This window comes from Cordyceps militaris (genome assembly GCF_000225605.1).
Source record: "Cordyceps militaris CM01 unplaced genomic scaffold CCM_S00002, whole genome shotgun sequence".
NCBI lineage: Eukaryota > Fungi > Ascomycota > Sordariomycetes > Hypocreales > Cordycipitaceae > Cordyceps > Cordyceps militaris.
The window spans coordinates 4,118,754-4,143,704 of record NW_006271970.1 but is presented as its reverse complement, the minus strand read 5'-3'; the positions used below and the strand labels follow the sequence as shown (position 1 = coordinate 4,143,704).

The 24,951-nt window shown below is 54.4% G+C and overlaps 10 protein-coding genes across 10 annotated transcripts; 4 read left to right on the top strand and 6 right to left on the bottom strand.

Moving 5' to 3' along the window:
- Positions 1–1,557: 1,557 nt before the first annotated feature.
- CCM_03235 (Exocyst complex component Sec8) lies at positions 1,558–4,857 on the bottom strand (the record flags this gene model as incomplete). Its single annotated transcript, XM_006668386.1, has 2 exons — positions 1,558–2,212; positions 2,273–4,857. 2 exons carry the CDS (start codon positions 4,855–4,857, stop codon positions 1,558–1,560), a joined length of 3,240 nt encoding a protein of 1,079 aa, XP_006668449.1.
- Positions 4,858–5,494: 637 nt separating this feature from the next.
- On the bottom strand, positions 5,495–7,162 carry CCM_03234 (Protein kinase-like domain; the record flags this gene model as incomplete). Its single annotated transcript, XM_006668385.1, has 2 exons — positions 5,495–6,420; positions 6,496–7,162. The coding sequence occupies 2 exons, from the start codon at positions 7,160–7,162 to the stop codon at positions 5,495–5,497; spliced, it is 1,593 nt and encodes a 530-aa protein (XP_006668448.1).
- Positions 7,163–7,678: 516 nt separating this feature from the next.
- On the bottom strand, positions 7,679–10,407 carry CCM_03233 (High-temperature-induced dauer-formation protein-like protein; the record flags this gene model as incomplete). The annotated part of the gene is made up of 3 exons (XM_006668384.1): positions 7,679–9,493; positions 9,543–10,256; positions 10,312–10,407. The coding sequence occupies 3 exons, from the start codon at positions 10,405–10,407 to the stop codon at positions 7,679–7,681; spliced, it is 2,625 nt and encodes an 874-aa protein (XP_006668447.1).
- Positions 10,408–10,687: 280 nt separating this feature from the next.
- On the top strand, positions 10,688–13,201 carry CCM_03232 (mitochondrial mRNA processing protein PET127, putative; the record flags this gene model as incomplete). Its single annotated transcript, XM_006668383.1, has 1 exon — positions 10,688–13,201. The coding sequence occupies one exon, from the start codon at positions 10,688–10,690 to the stop codon at positions 13,199–13,201; it is 2,514 nt and encodes an 837-aa protein (XP_006668446.1).
- Positions 13,202–13,798: 597 nt separating this feature from the next.
- Positions 13,799–16,617, top strand: CCM_03231 (acid sphingomyelinase, putative; the record flags this gene model as incomplete). The annotated part of the gene is made up of 7 exons (XM_006668382.1): positions 13,799–13,892; positions 14,018–14,073; positions 14,363–14,635; positions 14,662–14,748; positions 14,803–15,107; positions 15,162–15,370; positions 15,422–16,617. 7 exons carry the CDS (start codon positions 13,799–13,801, stop codon positions 16,615–16,617), a joined length of 2,220 nt encoding a protein of 739 aa, XP_006668445.1.
- Positions 16,618–16,772: 155 nt separating this feature from the next.
- Positions 16,773–18,181, bottom strand: CCM_03230 (arginine biosynthesis bifunctional protein ArgJ; the record flags this gene model as incomplete). The annotated part of the gene is made up of 2 exons (XM_006668381.1): positions 16,773–17,688; positions 17,760–18,181. 2 exons carry the CDS (start codon positions 18,179–18,181, stop codon positions 16,773–16,775), a joined length of 1,338 nt encoding a protein of 445 aa, XP_006668444.1.
- A 746-nt stretch (positions 18,182–18,927) lies between these two features.
- CCM_03229 (uncharacterized protein) lies at positions 18,928–19,277 on the bottom strand (the record flags this gene model as incomplete). Its single annotated transcript, XM_006668380.1, has 2 exons — positions 18,928–18,999; positions 19,059–19,277. The coding sequence occupies 2 exons, from the start codon at positions 19,275–19,277 to the stop codon at positions 18,928–18,930; spliced, it is 291 nt and encodes a 96-aa protein (XP_006668443.1).
- A 1,320-nt stretch (positions 19,278–20,597) lies between these two features.
- On the top strand, positions 20,598–22,855 carry CCM_03228 (vacuolar ATP synthase catalytic subunit A; the record flags this gene model as incomplete). Its single annotated transcript, XM_006668379.1, has 8 exons — positions 20,598–20,606; positions 20,714–20,750; positions 20,810–20,831; positions 20,897–20,945; positions 20,998–21,082; positions 21,132–21,747; positions 21,795–22,743; positions 22,799–22,855. The coding sequence occupies 8 exons, from the start codon at positions 20,598–20,600 to the stop codon at positions 22,853–22,855; spliced, it is 1,824 nt and encodes a 607-aa protein (XP_006668442.1).
- A 451-nt stretch (positions 22,856–23,306) lies between these two features.
- Positions 23,307–23,669, bottom strand: CCM_03227 (Concanavalin A-like lectin/glucanase; the record flags this gene model as incomplete). The annotated part of the gene is made up of 1 exon (XM_006668378.1): positions 23,307–23,669. The coding sequence occupies one exon, from the start codon at positions 23,667–23,669 to the stop codon at positions 23,307–23,309; it is 363 nt and encodes a 120-aa protein (XP_006668441.1).
- A 327-nt stretch (positions 23,670–23,996) lies between these two features.
- Positions 23,997–24,767, top strand: CCM_03226 (impact family protein; the record flags this gene model as incomplete). Its single annotated transcript, XM_006668377.1, has 1 exon — positions 23,997–24,767. The coding sequence occupies one exon, from the start codon at positions 23,997–23,999 to the stop codon at positions 24,765–24,767; it is 771 nt and encodes a 256-aa protein (XP_006668440.1).
- Positions 24,768–24,951: the final 184 nt, after the last annotated feature.

Sequence of the window (24,951 nt, the reverse complement as noted above, 5' to 3'; positions counted from 1 at the left end):
ATCTAGAGGCGACAGGGAGCTACGTCAGGCCTTGCAATGATTGTACTCCGTTGACAAGAAAACAAAAGGAAAACCCGGTTTTAATAATTAACTACGCAGCCCTGCCAAGAGATGGCAGTCGTAAACAATCTATTCTCGACGCAAAAGCCCAAGATGCAATTCGCACATGCCGCTTCTTGTGGCCCGCTTGCACTGCCCAGTCTGCCCTACAGGCGGGCAACCATCTGGTTGATGCCAACGTTGCTCCCCCGGTAATACATGATGTTGACTGGTTTATTTTGACAGCAGCGCCAACGCAATGCAACCTTCGTCACCTTGCTCTGCTAACCAGTTTGGGTCCTCTCTTTTCCAACCAGCGTCACCTCTTCCGTTTTCCTTGGAAACCGCTCCAAGCCACCAGCGCTTCCTTGCCCCAGGGGCCGCCGCCTGCACAGCCAGCTGCAAGCCTCCCAGCGCCCCCCCAGCTGCAGAAAAAACCCGCCGCCACATGTTCCCGTTCCTTGAACGACCACGAGGCGCAACGCAAATACACGTAACAATGAACTATGTACTCCGTATCCGTTAGTTACTGGCATGTACAATTATCTAACGGGTCTTAGTCATCCGTATCTAACCCTCTTTCGAAACAAGCCCCAGGGGAATTTTAAACTAAGGTGAGGCTGCTCATTGCCGAGCGACATGCAAAAAAAACATCGTAATCGACTTCTCTGCATAATAAATCCCTTCATCTCCCGTCCCCGACATGAACGCATGAGAAATTCAACGCAACCACAGAGAAACCCCACTTTGCATAAACACTGATCCGTGGTATGCACAGCACACTCGCGCGTCGGAATGCCCACAACCCACAGATGCTGCTCAACCTAACCAAACAAAGATCGACGCATCCCAAAGCTTAAAAAGATACTGCGAAAAAAAAAATCCCCCCTAATAGATTCCTCCGATGCTGCTTTCGGTCTAGTTCCTATCCTGCTTTTATTTCTTCAGCTTTTGTTGGTCCGCCGAGCCGCCTTCGCTTAGCTCCATCCCCTCCCCCAAGACACGACCCCTCGTCTTGAGACAGACGCCTGTCAAGTGTCGACGTTCCTGCAATTCAAGATGACAAGCAGCATCGTCAGCTTCGGGCGTTTGTGGCGCGGGACCAACCCTCCTTGACGCTGATGCCGCGTTTCACCTAAGATGAGACGGACTAGGGGGGGTCCCTGCCTCGGCAGAGCGTCATTGGCTCAAAAGCCACGAGATGAACCGTCATGCAGAATGGGAAATGGACATATGCGAAAACCGGCGGCATTGAAATCTATGCCGGATCGGCTCTGACTCGGGCAATCGAGATGAATCACAATGCTGAATACACCCATTTAACCCATCTCGATAATTCCAAGCAAAAATGACATTCAAGACCCGCGCGTTCATCTTGACTTCCAACTATCATGTATTCCAGCTATAAAATTACAAAAAATAAGTCAAAATCAAATGCTCCATCGGAACGTTGCAAGAACCGCCATCGCATCACATCTCGGGGCCGCCATCACCCTGTCCGACCTTGTTGGCACCCTCTCACGCCTTCTCGCTAAACTCCTGCAACTTCTCCGCCAACAGCCTCTTTGCTGCCGCCGCCAGACCCCGATCCGGACTCGCCATTTGTTCACTCATACACAGCTCCAAGAGCACCTTCAACTCCTCATACGTAAACGTATTGCTCGCCTGCGTCGCACCCGCCTCCTCGCCCATCTTCTTATCCCGGTCCTCTTCCGCTTTCGCCACCACCGCGTCGGCGCCGCGGTCCAGCAGCGCGTAATAGTTGGCCGCGCGCGCCAAGTCCACGCCCTGCTCGACGTTTTTGAGATTCTGCTGCAGCACCAGAATGTTGAGCCGCATGCGGCCGCTGCCGCGCGCGTTAATCGGCGACGCCATGCCCGCGTTGCCCACCAGGTACGAGCTGATGAGCAGGCTCAGGCCCGTCCGGATAAACGACACCTCGCGCGCGCGCAGGTACCGCGCCACCGTCTCGTCAAACAGCACCAGCTCCAGGTTCAGGCTGAGAATCGCCGGGTCCGGCTCCCGCACCTCTTGTTCGAGGAGGTATGGCGCCACATCTGGCGAGAGCGTGTTGCGCAGCGAGTGCACGATGCGACACCGCACCTCCATGTGCAGCGTCAGCAGCGCCGTGCCTGCGAGTTCTTCGTACGAGGATACCAGATTGTCAAAGGTCCTGCGCGCGAGTGATTAGCATTTTAACCGTCTTGTCTTTTCTTATTGGGCATTGACGTACTGTACAGTGTCCACAGTGAGTGGTAGCACAACAGGAGCAGTCTCATTCGTCGACTTGCTGGGCTCGTTCATCAACGTCCAGCGTCTGTTTGCCTGTCGCGTCATACTTTGCCGCGACGAATCCATCTCATGTGCAGTGATATGTCGCAGCCCCGTAATTCTCGTCGCCAGCCACTTCATGCTCGTATACAGCAGGCACAGCGAAGTAATCGTTTCTCTATCCTGGATGATGTCATTCGGCTCCAGCCGCGACTCGTTGGTGTGCTCAATCAAAAGGTGGATCTCCTTCTCGCTCAGCGCCTTATCCTCCTCGTCCGACAACCACATCTGCTTCATCACCTCGTGAATCTCACCAGGCTGCACAGCGAATCGCGCCGACGCACGGAGGTTGTTGGCGTCCTTGGTTTGCTCCTGCGTCTTGGTCACGAGCAGCTTGTACCAGTCAAAGCACCGCTCATAGTATCGCATCATCTGTGTCACCAGCAGCGAGCTGAGGGCCTGGTCAGGCGGAATCGTGCCAAGCATCCTGCAAAACGCCGTGACAATTTGGAAGAATGCCGCAGTACCCTTGAATATAGGTAGTTTAGAGTGTTGGGACCAGTTGGCGTCCTGCGCAAACGAATCTAGCTCTGCCAGGATGCTGTCGCTCAGCTTCGTAAGCGTCTCGTCCAGCTGTGGTTGAAAAACATTCACCAAGAAGTTATCCAGGAATGTTGTCAGGGTACTCGTCGCGAGGTCAGACCCCGGCGGTACAATCGTACGGAGACGCTGTAAGAAGATGAGCGTTGGCGGTAGAAGTAGACTCATATTGAACACGCTCGGCTCAACCAAAGGCTTGTGAGTGCCCATTAGTTTGCTTTCGCCCGAGTAACCGCCGAAGGTGTGTCGGCGTGTGCCTCCATCATCCAGAGTTAGTCTATCCCGCCGTTTATCGGCACCTTGCTTACGGTCATTGCCCGTCAGGCCAGGCACAGTGGCCTGCACAATGCCTTCCAACGCGTCGTACTCTGTGCTAATGTCGACCGACTTGGCATCAATCCCGGCGAATTTGAACAAGTGTTCGCGCGCCGCGTCCTTTTTGTCCTGAAGAGAGCCCCCAGGGTTCGGCGTGTCAAACTGGAACACGTCTGCATCGGTCGTGACGTAATTGCGCAACAGCGATCGAATCTCGTTTTGATACAGGTTCCAGAGCTCTTTGAAGCTACCTAGTAGCGCGCTGTTGTTGCCTGCACCTTCGCGCCGAATCAATGCCTTGATGGATTCGTGGAACACGCGGTGGCCTTCACCAATAGCCTCGAATTTACCGTAAAGGCTCCAAAGTAGGTCATGAATGACTTCAGCGCGCATTTGAGTCTCTCGCGAGCTGTAAATGTTGAGACCCTCGGACTTTGTTGTTCCTCCTCGCAGCGAGCTGGGGTGACGCTGATCAACTTCATTATTCGTCTCGTTGGCAATAGCGAATAGCTCAACAGGCATTCGCTGCTTCAGTGTGTCGACGGCGCTTTGCAGTCTGCCAAGCTTGTTCAGCGCCTCGACCAGCAAAGCAATATAATTAAAAGTGTCGGCCTCCGGGTTCTTCATCGGATCTTCCGTCACCGCCATTTCAATATCCATGCTTTCCAAGATGGCGTGGAATGGCGTAATCGAACTTGTGTCTGTAAACTCATCCGAAAACGCGCCCTGGGTTTTGTACAGACTCTGCCAGCGCTCTTGGCAATAGGGTGACTTGAGGTAGAGGTGCTCATGCAGTTCCTCCACCAGGATATCCATGAGCGCCGTCTCCTGATTCACCAGGTAGCTGCGCAAGTCGCTGAGCGCGCCGATGCCATCAAGTTCTGGCCGCCGAAGCTTCCTCAGCGCATTCTGCAGCATGCCCACCGCTGTCAGGAACCGTTTCTCTGAGATGCGCGCCTCGAGCTGGTCCGGGACGGCACGCAGCTCATCAAGCTCATTCAGCGTCTGCAGCAAGTCGTCGTACGCCTCGGACGTCTCGGACAGCTTCTTAAGCTCAGGGTCGGTGGAGCAGAGGCTCGTGGTGGCGCTGGCGAGCGACTCCTTGAGGGCGCGCACGCGGCGCTGCGAGCCCTGGATGCTGCTCTGGATCTTGTGGAAGGTGCCAATGGACGAGTTAAAGCCTTGGTGGTGCTCGTGCACCGTGTTCTTGAGCGCGTCCTGCACGTACGCGTGCGTCTCCTGGAACTTGCGGTAGTCGTGCGCGCGGCCCACGGAGCTCCCGTCGAGCAGCTGCAGCGCCAGCTGCACGGGGATGCAGTCCTCGCTGCACAGCGACGGCCACTCGACCCGGATATGCTCCAACACCTGCGTGATTTGCCGGTCGGCCGTCGACGCCGTCATTCGGGTCCGCGAAGGCATGCTGCGCACTGCGGGCGGGGGGCCGCCGCCGTTGCTGGGGGCCCGCTCGCCGCGCGGTGGAGGGGGACCCTGCGACGGTGAACCGTACCGCTCGCCTCGGCTCTTGTTATTTCGTGGGTCGTCACCGTACGCATCATATTCCTCTTCGGACCTGCCAAAGTTGCCGTATCCGGGGGCGCCGCGGCCCGGGGGTGCTGCGTAGCGATTCGACATTATGGGCGTGAGATTGGTATCGTTAGGGGCCGGTCGTGTCGCAGGTGTCACGGCAGTGTCGACAGTGGCGCTCGCATGATCCTTCCGGGTCAGCTCACCGGTAGATACAGTTCGTTTTGGGCGTTTTAATTGTGTGGATAGATTGAACAGTCGCTCAATTTGAAGAAAGGTGACGTTATCCACGGCTCAAAGCTCAAACGCGGTGGGTGGTTGGTGTTGAAGCTAAAGCGAGGTCAAGGAGCTTACCTCATCAGAGTACAAATTATAGAGCAACGTATTTCTAGACACACTCTATTCATAAGGTTTTCTCTCTAGAATATATTTTCTACTCAATTTCTTTATTTCCTCATTCATAAGCTTTAGGAATTTATCTATAATAATATAGCACTTTATTACTTTATCTATTGTTATTTTAATAGGTCTACTTTTAAAAAGCATTTCCGGCCCCTGCCGCGTTTTCTACCCCTATGGTAAGCCTTTGAGTATTTAGGCCGTTTTACGTCAGAAAACAGCCCTCAGGCGCAGTAGGTAGTAAACACTATGCGCGCCTAACCAGTTAGCACCACGATTGGTAGAATAAAAACCAGTGCACTAAGTTTAGCTGATAGTGAGCGCCGGACATTACTGTACATCCAGCCTAGTCCTTGAGTGCGAGGATGGAATGGTTGAAAGCATCACCTATTCCCTGATAGAGCCGCTCGACGGCTGCTTGGTCTGTCTCGGTTTTCGTAAAGATGCCACCGTCGCGAATGGGAAAGATCAACCGATGCAGCTCGGTTGCTAGCCCGCACAACGGGGCAAATCTGGCTGAAAACTCATTCAGGATATGCTCAAAGCCGTCCGGGCTCATGTCAGCAACCTTGGCCTGTCGAACATCGTTGAAGTCCATCGAGCACCATTTCCAAAGCCGAGATGTCTTGGGCAGGGTTTGCAGAATTTCATGAGCATGATCGTGCTCGCAGTCATTGCCGATGGCTAGCCACAGAAACACGTAGAATAGAGACTCAAGATCATGTCGGTACGTATGCGGTTGTCCACTGAGAATTCCAATGGCCATAAACCCATCCGACCCGACCATCTGTTGCACGGCGGGAGCCTCGTCGAGATCCAACGCCAAATCAAAGTCGATCAAGATGCCCTTGGAAGTGTCCTCGTTGTACTTCGTAGCAATGACCAGATTTTTTATGGCGATATCGCGGTGGAGAATACTCCCATCTATATAGAGAGACTTGAGGGCCTTGACAAGATCACGGAATACCTCTAGAAGCTCATAAAGCGACACAAACTGGCGAATAGGACGGCCGAGAGGCTCGGTTATGACGCAAGACAGAGTCCGGTTGACATATAGCCTAGGGAAGTCAAGTGCATGGCGAAGATCGGCGACGTTAACCAGGTCCTTGCACTCTAGAAGACGGAGGACTCCCCAGACCTTGCGGTCACGGGCTCGCTCAAGCACTCGAAGCTCCACAGGAGTGGTGTCAACCCGCCAAGAAAACTTGACGACAATGGTCGGCTCCGTGGCCGCAGATGCTGAGGCAGCAAAGCAGACGGTTCCCCGCCCGACTAAGTAATCGGGTGCTGCAATCGTCTAGGGTTGAAGAAAAGGCTTTGGGGTCCGGTCAGGAAGTATGTAATAGCCGTCTCCAGGGCCGAGACTTTTGATGAGCATATTCATGCCAGATTCTTGGTCGCTCATCATGCCATAACCTGCCAAGACGCGCAGCGGGAGGTTGGGGTCGCGTGCGATATCCAGCACTCCGCTACTGTAGGCGCCGGAACGGTCGAAGACCCAGAGTTCCAGGGTTTTGCCGCGGATCAAGAATGCATGTAGGAAGTAGCGAGCTGGCTGTGCGTTGAAGACGCGAAGTGCACGCTCAGCGAAGCGCAAAAAGTCGTCGTCGTCGGTCGACGAAATCGGCGCAGCGCCGTGATGGTATTCGCCGTAGATACGAGTGCTGCCAGAGGCGGCTGAGAAATGATGAGAACCGATATGAATACTAGCTTGGTATGATGAACTCGAAGTGATGATGGGCTCGCTTCTCAGGCGAACGGTTGGATGATCTGCGGCGAAGAACAAGGACTGGAAGGTGGCAAACCACTCGTCCATAGCATCCAAGCGACGCAGATCCCAGAGACTTGCGGACAATTCTTCAACCAGGTCGGCTGTCTCGGGACGGTGGAGGATATTCTGGACAGTAGCAGACCAACTCTGATCCTCGAAGTATCTGAAGAAGCCGCCGACGTCTCGGTAGCAATTTTCTTTTAATTTATTTTGAAGGGACTGGAGGGCCGGTTCAGTTGACATGCTGGGCGAGGGGGCCGACGATTTCGGGTTCCGTGGCTGGGCGTGATAAAGTGTCAGTAGATATTGCACAGTTATGACTGCTACCAGCTCAAGAGACCAGATTTTCCCAACTTCTCTTCAAATCTATTGTGATGGGGTGATTTTGAGGAGAAAGGTTTTCTGTACAACACAAAGCTATTCTTGGTGGCTGCCTATCGATAACGTTCCAGTAAACAAAGAATCAGCTCAACCGACCACCATGGCAAATAGTCGAAGTACGGCCTGAGATTGAGTAAAGTTAAAGGTCAACTAGTTCATTTAGACGTGAAGACTGTACTGTTCTGTCGAGCCGCAAAACTAGACACAAATTCAATGCTACTGGTATGGTTTAATTAGACAAGTGCTAGTTGAAAAGAAGGCTCCCACGACTTGCTTGCCTATGTTATTCTCAATTTGCGACAAGAAAAGATCATACAACGCAAATCATGAATTATTGATGAAATGCATACAGGTCGACATGGCCCAAATGCTCCCTACCTACTGAGGGGCATTTCCACCAGCTGCACTACCCGTACTACCTGCACCACCTCGCAGGTTAATTTGCCCAATACGGGAGACAATGTTGCTGCCGACGGCATCAACTGCACCTCGCGGCGATGAAAGTGTTGGGCCAGTGGGTGCGGTTTCCTGAATGCGGAACAACTTGACGCCAGTCCCTGTCCAGATTCCCGAGGTACCCTTTGCAATCTGCATCTCGCTTGCGTAGACGACCCCCCAAAGCATCGACTCATACCAGCCAAGTGACAGCGGTGACCATTCAAAGGACTGCACCTTAACTTGCGATGCTTCGACACCCACAAGATCAAGTTCCCGGATGCGCTGCATGCTCTCTGCCGAAAATATGTCCTGGCCCGCCTTTCGTGGCAGCAGACTCGATACTTGTTGGATAACGACGAGAAATGTGTGCAGTGGCAGTTCTGGGAGCCAGCTTTCGATCCAGTATGATGACGGCTGAAAGCTGCCACTGCCACTTTGACCCCCTACAGAATAGCCACCTAGGCTTGTGGTGCTGTTTTGCCTGGAAAATGACCTGATACCCGCGGGCAGTTTGCCTCTAGCCTTCTCCGACATGCCGCGTAGCTGCACTGGTACAGAGTCGTCGACGTTTGGTGTCAAGGACGTTTGTGACTGGTTCTCGCTTGTAGTGGACGCAGCAGGTGTCGCTTGCGGCTCATCATCGCTATCATCGTCATCGCCAATGGCGAATGCAGTATCCTCTACAACCTCTTCGAGAGCATGAGTTTGGCCTATAACAGGGCTTCTCGTAGGCTCTAAGCTGTCGACAGAGGTGCGTCGAGAGCCAATGTTGGTAGCATCAACATCTCTACCTGCGTCCTTGCGTCTTCGATTTCGTCGCTCCATCTCTTGCAAGCCGCTCTCGAGGGTAAACGTTCTCAAACTCTCGATTGGCTTCTTGTTTTTGAAAACGGCCGCCACAAGTTGAGCGTTTTCCTTATACTTGTGCTCGATGATTGTGTTGATAGACTCCAGTAGAGATCGCAAGAGGGTGTGGTTCGTTTCATTGGCCAGCAGAAACGAAGGAGAGGACATGAGAGCAAAGAGATGCATAAGTTGGGAGCTGCCCGATGCACCTAGGTTCTCGATATATGGCGCGATGTTGTTGATGATCGCGAGAAGTGCAGGGTATATCGCAGTGAGGCCACCCTGGCTAGTCGTGATGAGGGTATATATGGAATGTATGAGAAAGTCGGCATAGGAACCGTCGAATGCGTTGATTCTGATACCAGGCGGGAGGCTCTCTTGACCAACAAACTTTTGATTCAGGTGAAGACCAAAATTCTTTTCCACACTCATGGTCTGTAGCAAGAATGCGCACATTCGGACGATGCCCTGCTTTGCCGGTTCATTTTTGTACTCGACAGCATAGAAGAGTGTCAAGACGATAAAGTCGTGGGCTCTGTCTGTATCAATAACGAACGCGCGAAAACGCTTGTTGCATTGGATCATTTCCCAAAACAGCATGAGCATCTCCGCCGACAGATTTACTGATGTGTGAGCTCCAGGAAGATATGACGTCTTATCTTGGAGGGGTTGGGTGAGGATTCGTGAAACCCCGTCCACTATAAATTGAAAATCTTGAGGACGGTGTAGTCGACCGAGAAAGTGCCGATAATAGTTCTTTCTTGACGAAGCTTCAATGTGTTCGGGGACAGTATAAACGAGTACTGCTAATAGCAAGTGTAAAGACTGTGTAACAAGTAGTTGCTTGGTGTCGCGAATGACTAGCGAGTTATAGGGTACGCGCCAGCTGGCCGGATGATATTTGAGGGTCTTCAAACATATTAGCCAGATTGATACAGCGGCGTGTAGCTTGACATACCGTATTCAGTAATGAGCAGAGCAGCGAAAGCACAACTTGCTTGTCCGGATTTGTGCATAAGTGCGTCAGTGTCCGAACTCCACTTTGTGTCAATGCAGGGCTGCTCATATAGAGGCCGCGACCAGCAAGCGCCAATATCAACCGTAGCAGTTCGCATCTGTTGCTCTCGAACTCCTTCGTCGTTGCTACCGCAGTATTGCAGCCCACGCCACTCTGCCAGATTGCATACGTCACTTTTGGCCGACCGGGTTGCTGCTTCGGAATGGTAAACTCGGAAAAAAAGAGCATATCGAGCAGGGTATCAAGAAGCTCCTCAGCCAGTGGCTTTACGTCTTCGAAGAGTTCCTTGTCAGCCTCTACGTGTTCTTTGTCACCTGTCGATTCGTCGAACAGCACTTCGTTGGCGATGGCGCCGTGGCGGGTTCTCCTCTTCCTAGCTCCCCAGAAAAACTTCTCTTCCCATGGATGCAATGATTCTTTTTCGTAGAGATACGGTAATATACGGGTAAGCACCCGTACGCAGTTGAGTGCTTCCCTCTCCGGAGCCAGCTCATTATCGGGAAAGGATGGATGGTGCCGCAGAACGAATAGACGAGACGTCAGAACGAGGATAAGGGTTTCGATATTTTCAAGGGCCTGATCGCGACTTCTTCGAATATCGGCCGGGGAAAAGAGGCTAAACACATCCTCCGAGGACTCTGGAAGCTCCCAAAACTGTCATCTTGGTCAGCCAGTGGCGCAGCTATGCAGCCAAACGGGGTTGAAGTACCGAAGTCCAGTAGTCATCGTTGGCGGGAATATCCCGCTCCTCAGAAAGTCGGAATATACCCCGTTTGAAAATGATCTTGGAGTCACTAGCGCCCATTGTTGGAAAAGGTGAGCGACGCGAGGGCTCGAGATGGTAGAATGTCGTGAGATGCAGTTGTAGATGCAGGACTACGTGGATTCGGCGGAGCTGTGCGGCCGCGCCAATCATTAGCTGCCTCAACGCCCCGCTCCGTCGTTGCCCAATCCAAACCACCCAAAATCATCCAAGAATATCGATATCGATAAGCTCCATGAAGGATCCCAAATTTCGCCTGTGAGAGCTCAACCTCTGTACCTTGCTGCAATATTAACCTTCCGGATATCGAATCGGCGTCGCAATGCATCGTGCGCGGTGCCAGGCCGTCGGCCAAGTGCGCCTCGCAAATATACCTGGCTTTCCTACCCTAGTGCTCTCTCGAGGACGCGTCGCGCTCTTCGCGACTTCTCACACGTGCAATGCGAAAGCGGCTAAGAAAGCTGCCGAGCAGGAATCCGAAGCTTCAGCCGACGAGACAAGAGGTCTCTCCTCCTGGACTACCCTCCAAGAAAAGCTGCGACAATCTCTGGCGTCATCGAAGCATAAATCCGCATCATCACCTGAGGAGTCCCCTGAATCAAAGGTCGAACGAAGTCCCAAGACACAATCGAAAAAGCCTACGCCCAAGTCCGTCAAATCTACCAAGCCGACTAAGAGAAAGAGGAGGAAAGAGAAAGAACCAGTCGACTTCGAGGTCATAACACCCAAAGCGCTGGAGCTGGAGCCCATCGATCATGAAACACCCGACATCCCGAAGCTGAGCTACGGCCTCGACCGCGCACTTTTCAACGGTGGCGTATATCGAATGCAAGATGCCCGAACAAATGTATACAATTTTGATCCGTATCTCGCCTCTATCATGCCCGTCGACGAGTTTGATTATGATGCTCTGAAAGAATATGTCACATCTTCCAAGGATACCAAGCTACGCGATCTGGCCAAGGAGCATGGCAAAAAATACAGCGGCTCAACTTCGAGCATGACGGCCGTTCTCTCTCACCTACACTTTCTTATCTCGGGTTGGAGACCTCCCAACTTTGACCAATTGTCGAGAGGATGGACCCCAGAGTCGAATAACTTCACCATTTTGACCCGAGGTCCTGTTGCCACCTTCATCAAGTACAACGACGGGGTTTACTCCATTGATTCAGACAAAGAATACGACAGCGAAAATGTCCTAAGTATGCTGGGAAAATCAATGGAGAAGCTACTGACGCTTCCCAAGGAAGAGTTTGAAAAGTACAAAAAGACAAAGTCCCACCAATTGACTGAAGAAGAAAAGAAGGCCGACGAGGCATACCACTACACTACGTTTGGCGACTTTATGATGCGATCGCAACTAGACGCTCACGACCCGAGACTGCCTGGAACTGGTGTTTTTGACCTGAAAACAAGAGCCGTGGTGACCATCCGCATGGATGTTCAAGGGCACGAAAAGGGCGTTGGCTATGAGATTCGCAAGCAATTCGGCCAGTGGGAATCTTTCGAAAGAGAGTACTACGATCTTATTCGGTCCGCGTTCCTGAAATACTCCCTACAGGTGCGCATGGGGCGCATGGATGGTATCTTTGTTGCGTATCACAACACGCAGAGGATCTTTGGGTTCCAATACATCCCTCTGTCTGAAATGGATCATGCTCTTCATGGGCAGACGGACACAACTCTGGGAGACCAAGAGTTTAAAGCTAGTCTGTCGATTTTGAATGATCTCATGGACAGGGCTACCAAGAAGTTCCCTAATAGGTCATTGAGGCTCCACGTCGAAACTCGACCAACAAATGACCCCGTCACGTACTTTTTCGTGGAGCCCGTCACCGATGAGGAGATGCAAGCGATTCAGGAATCGAAAAAGGCATCCGTGGACAAGCTGAAGGAGGAAATTGACGATCTGAGCAGCCAGGAAAAAGCCGCTGAATCTGCCGCTGCTGAGGCTGCCGCTGATGATCAGAGCGGAAACACAGAAGAGGTGGAATCTACCGAGGAAGAAGATATGGATCAAGAGATTCAGAACGAACTAGCATGGCAAGAAGTCATGGATCGAGTCAGCGAGGCAGTGGACAGTGAATCGCTCGGCATACGATCTGTACGAGATGCCGTGCAAGATGCCTTGGCCCAGAGCGGACTGCTCGAGGGCAAAACGGAAGCCGAGAGCACAAAGCACATTGAGGGCCTGGTATCTGCTTTGACAGCGCACTCCCAGGAGAGCAAAGAGCTGGAAAGCGCCTCGGAAGAGGAGCCGGCTGATGCTCAACACGGTGATGAGACCCCTCTGAAGGATCTGATCTTGCGCGTGACCGAAGGCATTGACGAGAATGCCACGAATCTCAACGAATTTCAGCGCATGTTTGCCAGCCTGTCTGAAAAGCCCACTGCAGGAGAAGATGCCGACCCCGAGACTGAAGCCGACGCCAACGCTGAAGCCGCAGCCACGGACGCGAGCCCAGAGACCTCGCCAGACCAATCCCCGCCACGCGAGCTCCTCGGCATGTACATTACCATCCGCAACAAGGTCGACGGCAAATTCGTGGCGCGGCCGGAGCGCCTCAACACGGGCAGCAAATGGGAAGTGCAGTATGCTGTCAAGGAGATCAGCGACGAGCGCGCCGAGCGGCTCTACAAGCAGATCAAGGCGCGGCGGCGCAAGATCCTCGACATCAACGCCGAGATGCGCGCGCAGTCGTGGCACCGCATGTTTGCAGGCAGCCTGCCCACGCTCAGCAAGCGCGGCGCGTCGTACCGCGCGGAGCGCACCAAGGAGGAGGAGGCTGCGGGCATCCGCGTGGCCTGGGAGCGTGGCCCCGGCTCGTCTTCGTAGCCGGATACGTGCATAGCGCAGTTCGAGAGGACACGCTGGCATTGGCTAAATTGGTCCGCGCTCAGCGGTGTTGTTTTGAATAGAGTTCGCCTTGTAGGACTCTTTGTATACCAAGCTCATGTACAATAATCTGTATTTCTCCACACAAGCTCATGTCTTGCATGCTTGGACTATATGCAGGCCGAACGAATAAAAGCGATGATATTGAAGTAAGTAATGCAAAAGTTCTAGTTTTCTTGAAAGCCTCGTGAAGTGGCTCGTTCCAACCTTCGTCCACTCCGTCAGTACATTGAGAAAGCGTCAGTTCATCCGACCACGACAAAAGCGGCAAAATAAGAGGGAAATGGCAAGCAGAATTCTACTCAACTAGGAGCACGCGAGCATCAGACGAACGTGAGCTAGAAGACACCGCGGCAACTCTAACGAGTAGCTCTTTGCCCTTTTGGGGTACAATTCAAGAAAGTTTCGCCCATGTGCCCTCTTTGACTTTTATAATTGCGCTTACTAGTACAAGACTAACAATACGCCGTGCGATATGAAATACGCGAGGAGCCCACTGCTAGTATGTAGCTTTTTCCCTCTGCCAGCAAAGTCACGATGCAAGTACACAACCGAGAAAGCCGGCCTAGTACGATCGAAGCTGCTCATCCGTTACACGACTCCGCTGAATGTTTCGCGTATCTCTATTCTCGTAAGTGGTGCGAGATCGAGGGCACAAGTGTATTCCCTGTTTGCCAAGCATTTCGAACCGGCAAAGAGTTCGTAGAGTGGTATCAAGGCCCAAGAAACACGGGCTTAATGATAGTTAAATCACAGCACCGCAGAATAACAATGATTTCTCAGCAGGTATCAGCGGCGGCTTGTTGTGGTTGGTGGGTTCGTCCGCTGCCACACCAACATGGCTGGCCCTGGTGTCTGGGCCGGCTTCCTTGTCCGCGGCATGGCTTGATTTTTTAAGCATCTAGAATCGCACATTATTTGAGTTTGTTCATGATGCTCCGCACAGAGAGAATACGACTAGCGGAAGCGTCGCTCATGGCAACTTTGTGGTTAGTTTTTGGTCCACGCTACGAGAGACCCTTATATCTAGGTCGCACCCACCTGTTTTGTTACTCAGGACATTCTCTAGGACACTCCTTCTTTGCCACACTTTATTATCAGATAGGATTTGGACCAGCAGAGTCCCTTGTTGAAGAAAAAAAAATGCGCTTGGCCACTCTAGTCGCGGCGCTCGCTGCTGTTGCTGATGTCGCCACGGCGATTCAAACGGCCAGCCAAACGGCTCTTCCGACGAGGCGTCCCGAGGACATGGATGTGAATGTTACACTCCCTCATGTGCCTAGCAGCAAGTCTGCAGAGATTTGGGACGATTTTAAACATGAGGCGACCTGCAAAGGCTGCCAGGTAAAACACCCCTCGTCCCTCGTACTACTCGTGAGCCTGGACTTACAACGGGACAGAGCATGCTGGCGTTGCTAAAAGCGCTCGCCAACTTTGGCGAAGACGTCTTTGTTACTGCCGCCCAGTCGATTTGCAAGTTGAGCAAGGTGGGTTGTACCAGTCCGGCACGATGCCTCCCCCGACTAACACCACCTACGTAGGTTGAGGACGCCGACGTGTGCGATGGCTTCATGAACCTCGAGGGTCCTACTGTCCAGAGGCTCCTCAAGGAAATCAGCATCTACGGCCGCACTTCAAAGTTGCTTTGCGGTGCTATGCTCGGTCTCTGTAACATCCCCGCACCGATTCCTCTGCAGTTCGCGCTGCCCCCCAAGAACGTGACTGCTCCGCGTCAGCGCGTCAGCGGGATGACGCCGATCAAGGTGGTGCACTTTTCGGACATTCACGTAGACCATCATTATGCTGTGGGAACAAACACGCAGTGCACCAAGCCAGTCTGCTGTCGGTAAGTATACCCCCGGTCACGCATACGATGAGTCTCAGGGCTAACCCGTCTAAGCCCGTACACGACATCTGATGAGGTCGGCGAAACCCAAAATCCTGCCGGCCCTTTTGGAGATCACAACTGTGATACCCCCGAGAGTCTCGAGAGGAGCATGTACGATGCCATCAGGAAGGTCGTCCCGGATGCTGCGTTTTCGATCTTCACCGGAGACATTGTTGATCACCACATCTGGAGCAGAAGCAAGAAATCCAACATTGACGAGAGTGAGTCACAAAAACCATGCCGCAAACCTGCACAGCACTGACTTGCCGTAGTTCATGCTTCCATGCAGGTCATGGACAAGCAACTCAACATTGTGTACGGCACCGTCGGCAACCACGAGATGAGCCCTGCCAACCTATTCCCGTCCAAGGCCTACAAGCGCGGGGGCAAAGAGGACATCAAGTGGCTGTACGAGCTGGTCGCGGGCTACTGGCTCAAGTCGACGGGCCAGGGGACCCAAAAGGACATTTCCACGATTGGCGCGTACGCGGCCAAGAACCCCCGCGGCAAGCTGCGCATCATCTCCATCAACACCAACATGTACTACCGCAACAACTTTGAGCTGTTCCACGAGGTCATGGAGCAGGACCCCAACGGGCAGTTTGAGTGGCTTGTAAGGCAGCTCCTGAGTGCCGAGAAGGAGGGCGACCGCGTCTACATCATCGGCCACATGCCCATGGGCGACATCGATGCGCTGCACGATGGCTCCAACGCGTTTGATGCCATTGTCAACCGCTTCTCCGACACCATTGCCGCCATGTTCTTTGGTCACACCCACGTAGACCACTTCCAGCTGCACTACGCCAACTACACGGCGCGCAACTTTGACAGCGCGCGCGTCATGTCCTACATTGCGCCGGCCCTGACGCCCACCTCGGGCATGCCCTCCTTCCGCGTCTACGACGTTGACCCCGTGACCTTTGCCGTCCTCGACGCCGTCACGTACATTGCCGACATGGACCACCCGACCTTCCAGACCGCCGGCCCCGTCTGGTCCAGGTACTACAGCGCCAAGGAGACGTACGGCGCGCTGCTCACCCCGCCGCTGACGGACCCCGCCGCCGAGCTCAGCCCGGCCTTTTGGCACAACGTCACCGAGGTCTTCGAGGCCGACGAGGACGCGTTCAACAAGTACATGGTGCGCAAGAGCCGCGGCTGGAAGCCCCAGCAGTGCAGCGCCGCCTGCCGGGACGGCGAGATTTGCATGCTCCGCGGTGGCCGCGCCCAGGACAACTGCCACAAGAGCAAGCCGGACCTCCACTTGAGAAAGCGCGATGGAATGGGTCCCGCCGGAACGCACGACCACTGCGGCGCGTCGGGCATCGCCATGATGCTCAGCAAGCTCGTCACCGAGAAGCGTGCTCTGGAGAGGATTGAGGCGATTGTTGACACGGAGGGCGCCAGGGTGCCCACACCAATTTGGTTTCCTACCCCTCGTCCCAAAAAGCCCAAGTCCACGAAGTCGTAGAAAATGTGGTACAGTTGAGGCAGTTACAGAGTATAGGCAGAGGATGTAATGTAGTGTTTGAATTTTCGCTGAATAGTTTAGATTGAAGGGCTTTTAGGTGTTGCATGTCCAAGACGTGCCATTGAAACCCAATTCGCCAGGGTGTTTTCAAAAGTTTACGTGCGATAGTCGCCATTAATGGTCACGTAGTCGTGGCTAAAGTCACAGGTCCAATGTGTCGTGCTCTTGTCACCGGTGCCCAGGCGAACTAGAATCTCCAAGTCCTCCATCTCCAGAATCTGACTGGCGCGCGCCTCATCAACCTGCTCCGGCTCACCATTCACCAGCAGCTTCAGCTCGGGCGAGCCGTCGGTCGGGATAAAGGACACATTCGTCTTTTCCGGGGCAATGTCGTCGGCGTCGGTCGGCGCGTGCGTGGGGGGCGTGATGAGGGCGTAGCCGGCCGCGCACAGGATGCGGCCCCAGTTGGCGTCCTTGCCGTAGAGGGCCGTCTTGACGAGCGGCGAGAGGGCGATGGAGCGGGCGACCTGGCGGGCGCCGTCCTCGGTGGCGGCGTCGACGACGCGAATGGTGACAAACTTGGTGGCGCCCTCGCCGTCGCGGACAATGTACTTGGCGAGGTCGGCGGCAAAGTCGGTCAGCACGGTGCGAAGGGCGTCGTAGTCGGGCGACGCGGCGGACGCGACCTCGGTGCCGCCAGCGGCGCCATTGGCCAGCAGGGCGACGGTGTCGTTGGTCGACGTGTCGCCGTCGACGGTGATGGAATTGAAGGAGCGGTCGACGGCGTGGCGGAGCAGCGGCGTCATGATGCTGGGCGCGACGGGGGCGTCGGTGGCGAGAATGGTCAGCAGCGTGGCCATGTTGGGCGCGAGCATGCCGGCGCCCTTGGTCATGCCGGCGATGCGGTACTCGATGCCCGGCGACGCGGGCAGCGCAAAGGTGCGCGACATGAGCTTGGGGAACGTATCGGTCGTGCAGATGGCCTTGGCGCAGTTGAGCCAGTGCTTGTGGGAGTCGCCGGCCTGGTGGCAGGCGACCGGGATGTGGTCGATAATCTTTTGAATGGGGAGCCTGTGTTGTCCCGCTTGTGAGCCATTGCGACGCCAGATGGTAGATGAAACTAAAAACAAAAAGCCAATTACCTCTGTCCAATGACACCCGTGCTCATGACAATGGTCGAGTCCTCAGCACCGACGCGCTGGTCCGTCGTCTGCGCCATGCTCGCCGCGTCCTCCAGGCCTCCGATACCGGTGACGGCGTTTGCGTTGCCCGAGTTGACGATGACGCTGCGCAGGCCGGCGTTGGCCTTGTTGCGAAGCAGCGTGCGGCTGAAGCTGACGGGCGCGGCCTGAAACTTGTTCTTGGTGAAGACGGCGGCGGCGGCGCAGGGCCGGTCCGAGGTGACGAGGGCGAGGTCCGGCTTGCTCGTGTTGCCGGGCTTGACGCCAACAAAGACGCCCGAGGCCTGGAAGCCTCTCGGGTAGGTGCCGGCCGAGGGCACGTACTTGGCCTTGGCGGGCGGGATGGCGCCGCTGAGGCTCGAGTAGGCGCGCGTGAAACGCATGGCTGCTGGTGACGATGGGCAGCGGGTGGTGGAGGTTGTGAAAAGACGCATATCGTCAGTGTGCAGTGTTGAAGATACGGAAACGGCAGAGCGATTGGTGTGGGTGGATTTGCGGCTCAGCAGCTGACAGCTGCAGATCTGCAGGTCTGGCCTCGGCGGTGACACGGATGAGCCATCTGCGGGAGGGTGGATCGACACAATGACGGACACGGGGGAGTCTTGTTAAAATCGAGGTAGAACATACACAGAGCAGTTGATCTCTAATCTATCCAGTTCAACAAAAAAAATTACAACGTGGCAGGTAAAAGAGGCGTCGAAGAAGAATGTATCTGGTCTGGCGAAAAGATTAGTGCCCAGGTACCTAGGTACTAAGGTACCTAGGTAGCTAACGCTGGGCCAGGTAGCAGAGGCTGGTTTGTCGCCATTATCAAGGAACCTGCGCTGTTTGAGTGTTTAAATTCTGATATTCCTGAACATGTTTAAGACTTTCTTCAGATATAAAATAATCACAACCCCAACGTTGTCACGAGTACTATTAACCTTGATAGCTACATCGCCAGGCAGCACAGCCAGCGCTAACTTGCACCGTCAGGCACCTGCAGCCTCCCGGGTGGCGCTTAGCCTTTTCGGGATGACTCATGCAGCTGCCCCTGGTCTGTGCTTCAAACCTCAGGCAGCCGGACCCGACCCCTATAAAACCTCGCGTTGCCCACTCCTCTTTCAGTCTTCTTTTTTTCCTTTCTTCTTCATCCCAGTGCACGGGCGTCTTCCTTCTCCGTGAAGCGATAAGCTGAGAGAGGAATTTTGCTAGTTGAAAACTATAACAGACCACTCTTTTTTGGATTTATCCGGGAAAGGAATTTTTGGAACCCTTTACTCTTTGTTTCGCAGAGAAGTTTTTTTCTATTTCTTTCATTGCGGCCGATCCCTTGCGGAACGACGTGAAGAAGGAGCAAGATGGAATTCGAACGATGGTGAATGGAACGACTCGACGATTGATTGCGATCATTCGAGGCGACGAAACAATAATGGTTGATGTCTTGGTGGTGTTCTGATATTCGTCGCGTTTGCTGTTGATGCTGAATTTTGGGAGCATATCATGTTACAGTACGAGTGGCATGGGGCGCCTCCTTTTATTGCAGCTTGGAAATAAAAGTATCTAATTAATCCCTGTTAATAGAGCCTAGACTCTGGGTCTTGTGCCTCTCGTCTCGGCCAAGGCCAATAAAAATCGTCGTATTGAGCTTCTCGCCGACGGCGCAAAACTCGTGATACATACCTAGGTAACTAGAGATTGTTGCGGAAAACGCACCTGGGCCCAACTGCGCACGCCACTGCGACCTTCAATATCCCATCCCTGTCTGCAGAAAGAAAAGAAGATATTTCCTTGCGAGTATTATTCATCCGTAGCTTGCCGGGCTGCGAGTCCCTGTCGCAAATCATTACGAAGAGACAGCGGCGTTTGGCCATGTCACTTCACTTGGCCCCCAAACGAGTTATCCTATCTACTGCATTCCATCGACGCCGCATTCTTAGGCTCAATGTCCTCTTCAGCCCGAAATCACAGTGAATCAGCTGCCAGTCAGCCATGCATCTTTCGCCTGCGATGCCAGGATGCACACCGTACCTAACTACAAGTGCCCTTGGCCCACCGCTCAACAGTGGCCCCAGCTCTGGATGTCTTGTCTCCGACACTCCCTCTACCAAGTGGCGTCACTTTTGCCCATTACATATCATTGTCTGAAGTCGAATAATAGCGAGAATAGCTGGATAATCGATTTGGATGAGCTTCGACTGATTCTTTTTGTTTGGTGCCCACTTTGACAACTTCACTCCGAGACGCTGGCATCTAGCAGAGCTTAGGCAATAAGCTTCGTCCCGCTCACCTTATATGCAAGTTGGACTCAGGCCGCGGCTCAGGGCTCGCTCGTCGCTCTTGGATCTGGTACGAGCCCGAAGCGAAGCCGAGAGCAAATCTAGGGAAGCTTTGCCCTCGCCGCTGTCGAGTCCTCTGCGGCAATCGGTGTCGGTGTCGGTGTCGCCATCGCTGCCACCATCGTTTTTGTTCGGCACGTCGTCCCCTCCAGGGCTCTTTCTAGGCGGCCCACCACTGTCAGCAGGCGCCGACTCCCCTGAAGACACCACAAAAGCGGCCGAGATCCCCCCAAAAAGGCCTCCCACAGCATCTTCACCACCCGCTGCAACCGCTACATCATCGGCCCCACCTCGACACCCCAGGCTGGCCTTTGCGGCAGCTCTCGACGTTCCTCTGCCAAACTCTCCACCATCATCACCACTTCCTCGTCCAACGCCGCCCGCGCCATCATCTAGGGTCTCTACTCCTCCCTCATCCGCTGCCCCTCCAGCCTCCTCCGCAAACGAGCCCGACGCCGTCCCCGTCCCGGCATCATCCAAAATGGCTCCGGTACGGCCTCCTCCCCAGCCTCCGACGAGCGACTTGTCCAAGGGCCGTCACAACATGGAGCTGTCCGCCCCACTGCGACACGGAAACTGATCAATTTGCAATTCTAGAAAGCGAACAAGACCGGCAAGGATGCCGAAAGTCATGGTGCGTACCGCTCTCGCAATGCTGCTCGCTAAGTGCCGCCGAAACTAACCCTTGGCTAGGCAAGATTTACTCCATCTCTGGGTTCGCCATCCCGCTTCAAAGCTCGTGCCGCGCACATTTGATCAGCTACTAATGAACTCTCGTAGACCTGTCGTTGTCGCTGAAGATATGCTCGGTGTTGCCATGTACGAATTGGTGAGTCTACAAGCTTCGATCGTTACCAGAGCTCCCCCACTAACGGTCGCAGGTCAATGTTGGCCACGACAACCTTGCGGGCGAAGTCATTCGAATTAGCGGCGACCAGGCGACCATTCAGGTATACGAGGAAACCGGTATGAATCTTGGTTCTGAAATTACCCCACCTTGGTCTAACAATTGTAGCTGGTGTCACTGTCGGCGACCCTGTCTACCGTACTGGCAAGCCTTTATCCGTCGAGCTTGGTCCCGGCCTACTGAACGGCATCTACGATGGTATTCAGCGTCCTCTCGCTGGCATCGCTAAAGCTTCTGGGGGCATCTATATTCCGCGCGGTATCTCCGTTCCCGCCCTCGACCGCGACAAGAAATGGGAGTTTACCCCCACCAAGAAGGTTGGCGATCACATCACCGGTGGTGACGTTTGGGGCACTGTCTTTGAAAACTCCTTCCTTTCCGTCCACAAGATCCTCTTGCCTCCTCGCGCGCGTGGTACCATTACCAAGATTGCCTCCAAGGGCGAGTTCGGCGTTGCCGAGAACATCCTCGAAGTCGAATTCGACGGCAAGAAAACCGAATACCCCATGATGCAGTCCTGGCCTGTCCGTGTTCCTAGACCTTCGACCGAGAAGCTTGTTGCCGAAGAGCCTTTTATCGTCGGTCAGCGTGTGCTCGACGCTCTTTTCCCCGGTGTTCAGGGCGGTACCATTGCTATTCCCGGCGCTTTCGGTTGCGGCAAGACAGTCATTTCTCAGTCTGTCTCCAAGTTTTCCAACTCTGATGTCATTGTCTACGTTGGATGGTGCGTTATCTCTTGCCTCGTGGGATTCAGTATGCTAATTGATGCAGTGGCGAACGCGGCAACGAAATGGCTGAAGTCTTGAAGGATTTCCCTGAGCTTACAATCGAGGTCGACGGCCGCAAAGAGCCCATCATGAAGCGCACGACCCTGATTGCCAACACATCCAACATGCCTGTCGCCGCTCGTGAAGCCTCCATCTATACTGGAATTACTGTTGCCGAATATTTCCGTGACCAGGGTCTCGATGTTGCCATGATGGCTGACTCTACGTCGCGATGGGCCGAGGCCCTGCGTGAGCTGTCTGGTCGCCTCGGAGAAATGCCTGCTGATCAGGGTTTCCCTGCCTACCTCGGTGCCAAGCTCGCCTCCTTCTACGAGCGTGCTGGTCGCGTCCAGGCCCTCGGCTCTCCCGACCGCAAGGGCAGTGTCAGCATCGTCGGTGCTGTGTCGCCCGCCGGTGGTGATTTCTCCGACCCTGTCTGCACGTCTACGCTGGGTATTGTTCAGGTCTTCTGGGGTCTGGACAAGAAGCTTGCCCAGCGTAAGCACTTTCCCTCTATCAACACCAGTCTTTCCTACAGCAAGTATACCGGTATCCTGGACAAGTTTTACGAAAAGGATCACCCCGAGTTTCCCAGGCTGCGTGACCGCATCAAGCAGCTCCTGACCGACTCGGATGAGCTGGAGCAAGTCGTGCAGCTGGTCGGAAAGAGTGCTTTGTCCGACCCCGACAAGATTACGCTGGACATTGCCGGTCTCATCAAGGAAGACTTTTTGCAGCAAAATGGTTACTCGGATTACGATCAGTTTTGCCCTATCTGGAAGACGGAGTGGATGATGAAGCTCATGGTTGGGTTCCACGATGAGGCCCAAAAGGTGATTGCTCAGGGCCAGAGCTGGGCCAAGGTGCGCGAGGCCACGAGCGATCTGCAGACACAGCTTCGTCAGCTCAAGTTCGAGCAGCCCAGCGAGGGAGAGGAAGCCATCAGCAAGAAGGTGAGCCGCATGTCTGTACATGATAGTCGGGTGCGTGATGCTAACAGAGTGACAGTACGAGGCCATTCACCAGTCAATGACGGACAAGTTTGCGTCGGTTATGGATGAGTAAGAGTTGTAGACCTATAGTCCTTTAGAATTTGTCTTGTCGGCATCTGCGGCTGACTAGTATATTTGGCGTGCTTGCGCATGTAGTCAATAAACGTTTCCAATTTAGAATGACCATCAGTAGGTTTGACGGCGGGTGAAGGGTGGGCAGAAGGAGACTGAACTATCGGGGTTTATTGAGCAATAGCCGATGACAGTTGTAGGTCATGCAACTATCAACAGGGCAGCTTGGCGCAACATATATTCCATATATTCCGCTGGATTTGAACTACGCGCCCAGCAGAGATACTGAAGCAAGAAGATTAATCTGGTATATCCAAGTATACATTTAATAAGATCTGTATGTACTGTAGAAATTATCCTAGTATATACCCCCGCAGCTGTTATCCAAGGTCAATGAATGTACTGACTATTCACAAAACTACCCACACAACCACGCCACTCTCCAACCTCGCTTACGAGCTGTGGACGTAGACGCTGGAGCCCGAGATCTGGCCGGTGCAGAGCGTTTTACCGTTTTGGGCAATGTTGACATTGTTGGTGCCCGGACCGGCGGACTGGCCGCCGTTGGTAGAGGCCTGGCAGTTGGTAAAGTGGTTGTCGGGGAAGCCGGCAAAGGGCTCGAGGGTTTGCGAGGGCTCGCTGGTGAGGTCCTCGAGGATCCACTCGGCCGAGGAGCCGCAGAGGCCGGCGCCGCCGTCGGAAAAGTAAAAGTTCATCGACTGGCCGGTGCTGACGTTGTTGATGGTGACGTTGCCGGTGGTGGACGAGTCGGCCGTGACGAGGCCCGAGATCTGGTCGCCCGTGTTGACGTTCATGCTAAAGGTGCAGAGCGTCGCGGGGACGAGAATGGCAGAAGCGGAACATGGCCGGGATCGCCACGAGGTTGTGGAAAATAGACGGCATATTTGGTGGTAAGAGACCTTGACATTTTAAAAAATCAAATTAGGAAAAAGAAATGTTGAAAAATGTTGCACTGTACCCGGCCTCGTCTAGTTTCGGCATCACCTCGCCCGATCCACAAAAACCTCACTACTTTTGAACCTCGAACGCCGTCGCATAAACCAAAACCCTCAAAACCTCCTCCCAAAAACACACACACACACACACATGTACACGTAAAACCTCGGGGGTGCGTCTCAACCATGTCGGACGAGCTCCGCGACGAGGTCGAGGCCATCAACTCCATCTACGGCGACAACACTCTCGCGGCCGGCGCCCCGGGCTCCGGCTCCTACGTGCTGCAGCTGCCCGGCGCCGCGGCCTCCCTGCGGCTGCAGTTCCCCGCCGGGTACCCGGATACGGGCGGCCCGCCGCGCGTGCTCGGCATGCAGCACAGCGCGGGCGCACGGGACGTTGCGCGGCTCCTAACGGCGGCGCTCGACGACGTGTACCAGCCAGGCGGGGTGTGTCTGTTTGACGCGGTGGAGGAAGTTTTGCGGCAGCGTGTCGACGAGGAGGTGGAGGTGGTAGACGATGACGCACAGGACCTCGCCGCGCTGCCGCCGCCGCCGTGGACGCTCTCGGAACAGGTCGTCGACACGCGGTCGACGTTTGTCGCGCACGTGGCGCGCGTGACCTCGCCGGCGCAGGCGCGCCTGTACGTGGCGCAGCTGCTGGCGAGCGACCGGCGCATCCGCGACGCGACGCACAACATGACGGCGTGGCGCGTGCGCGGCGCTGGCGTGAGCTACCAGGACTGCGACGATGACGGGGAGGATGCGGCCGGCGGGCGGCTGCTGCACCTGATGCAGCTGATGGAGCTGTGGGATGTCATGGTCGTGGTCACGCGCTGGTATGGCGGCGTCAAGCTCGGGCCGAGGCGCTTCGCTGTCATTAATGCCGTGGCGCGCGATGCGTTTGTGAGGGCCGGGTTGGTGCCGGAGAGCGGTGGGGGCAAGGGGAGGAAGAAGTAAGGGGGTGGTGGATGGAAGCGTTGTAAATATAACTTTGGTATAGAAAGAGGAGCATTTGATTGTTATTGATACGCAGGATGGGACTAAGATGCAAAATAAAGATGTGGTATTGTACACGCCCGCCCGCTAAAAGTGCTTTTTTTTTTGACGCCAGATGACAAAATTTGTACAGAGACAAGGCAAA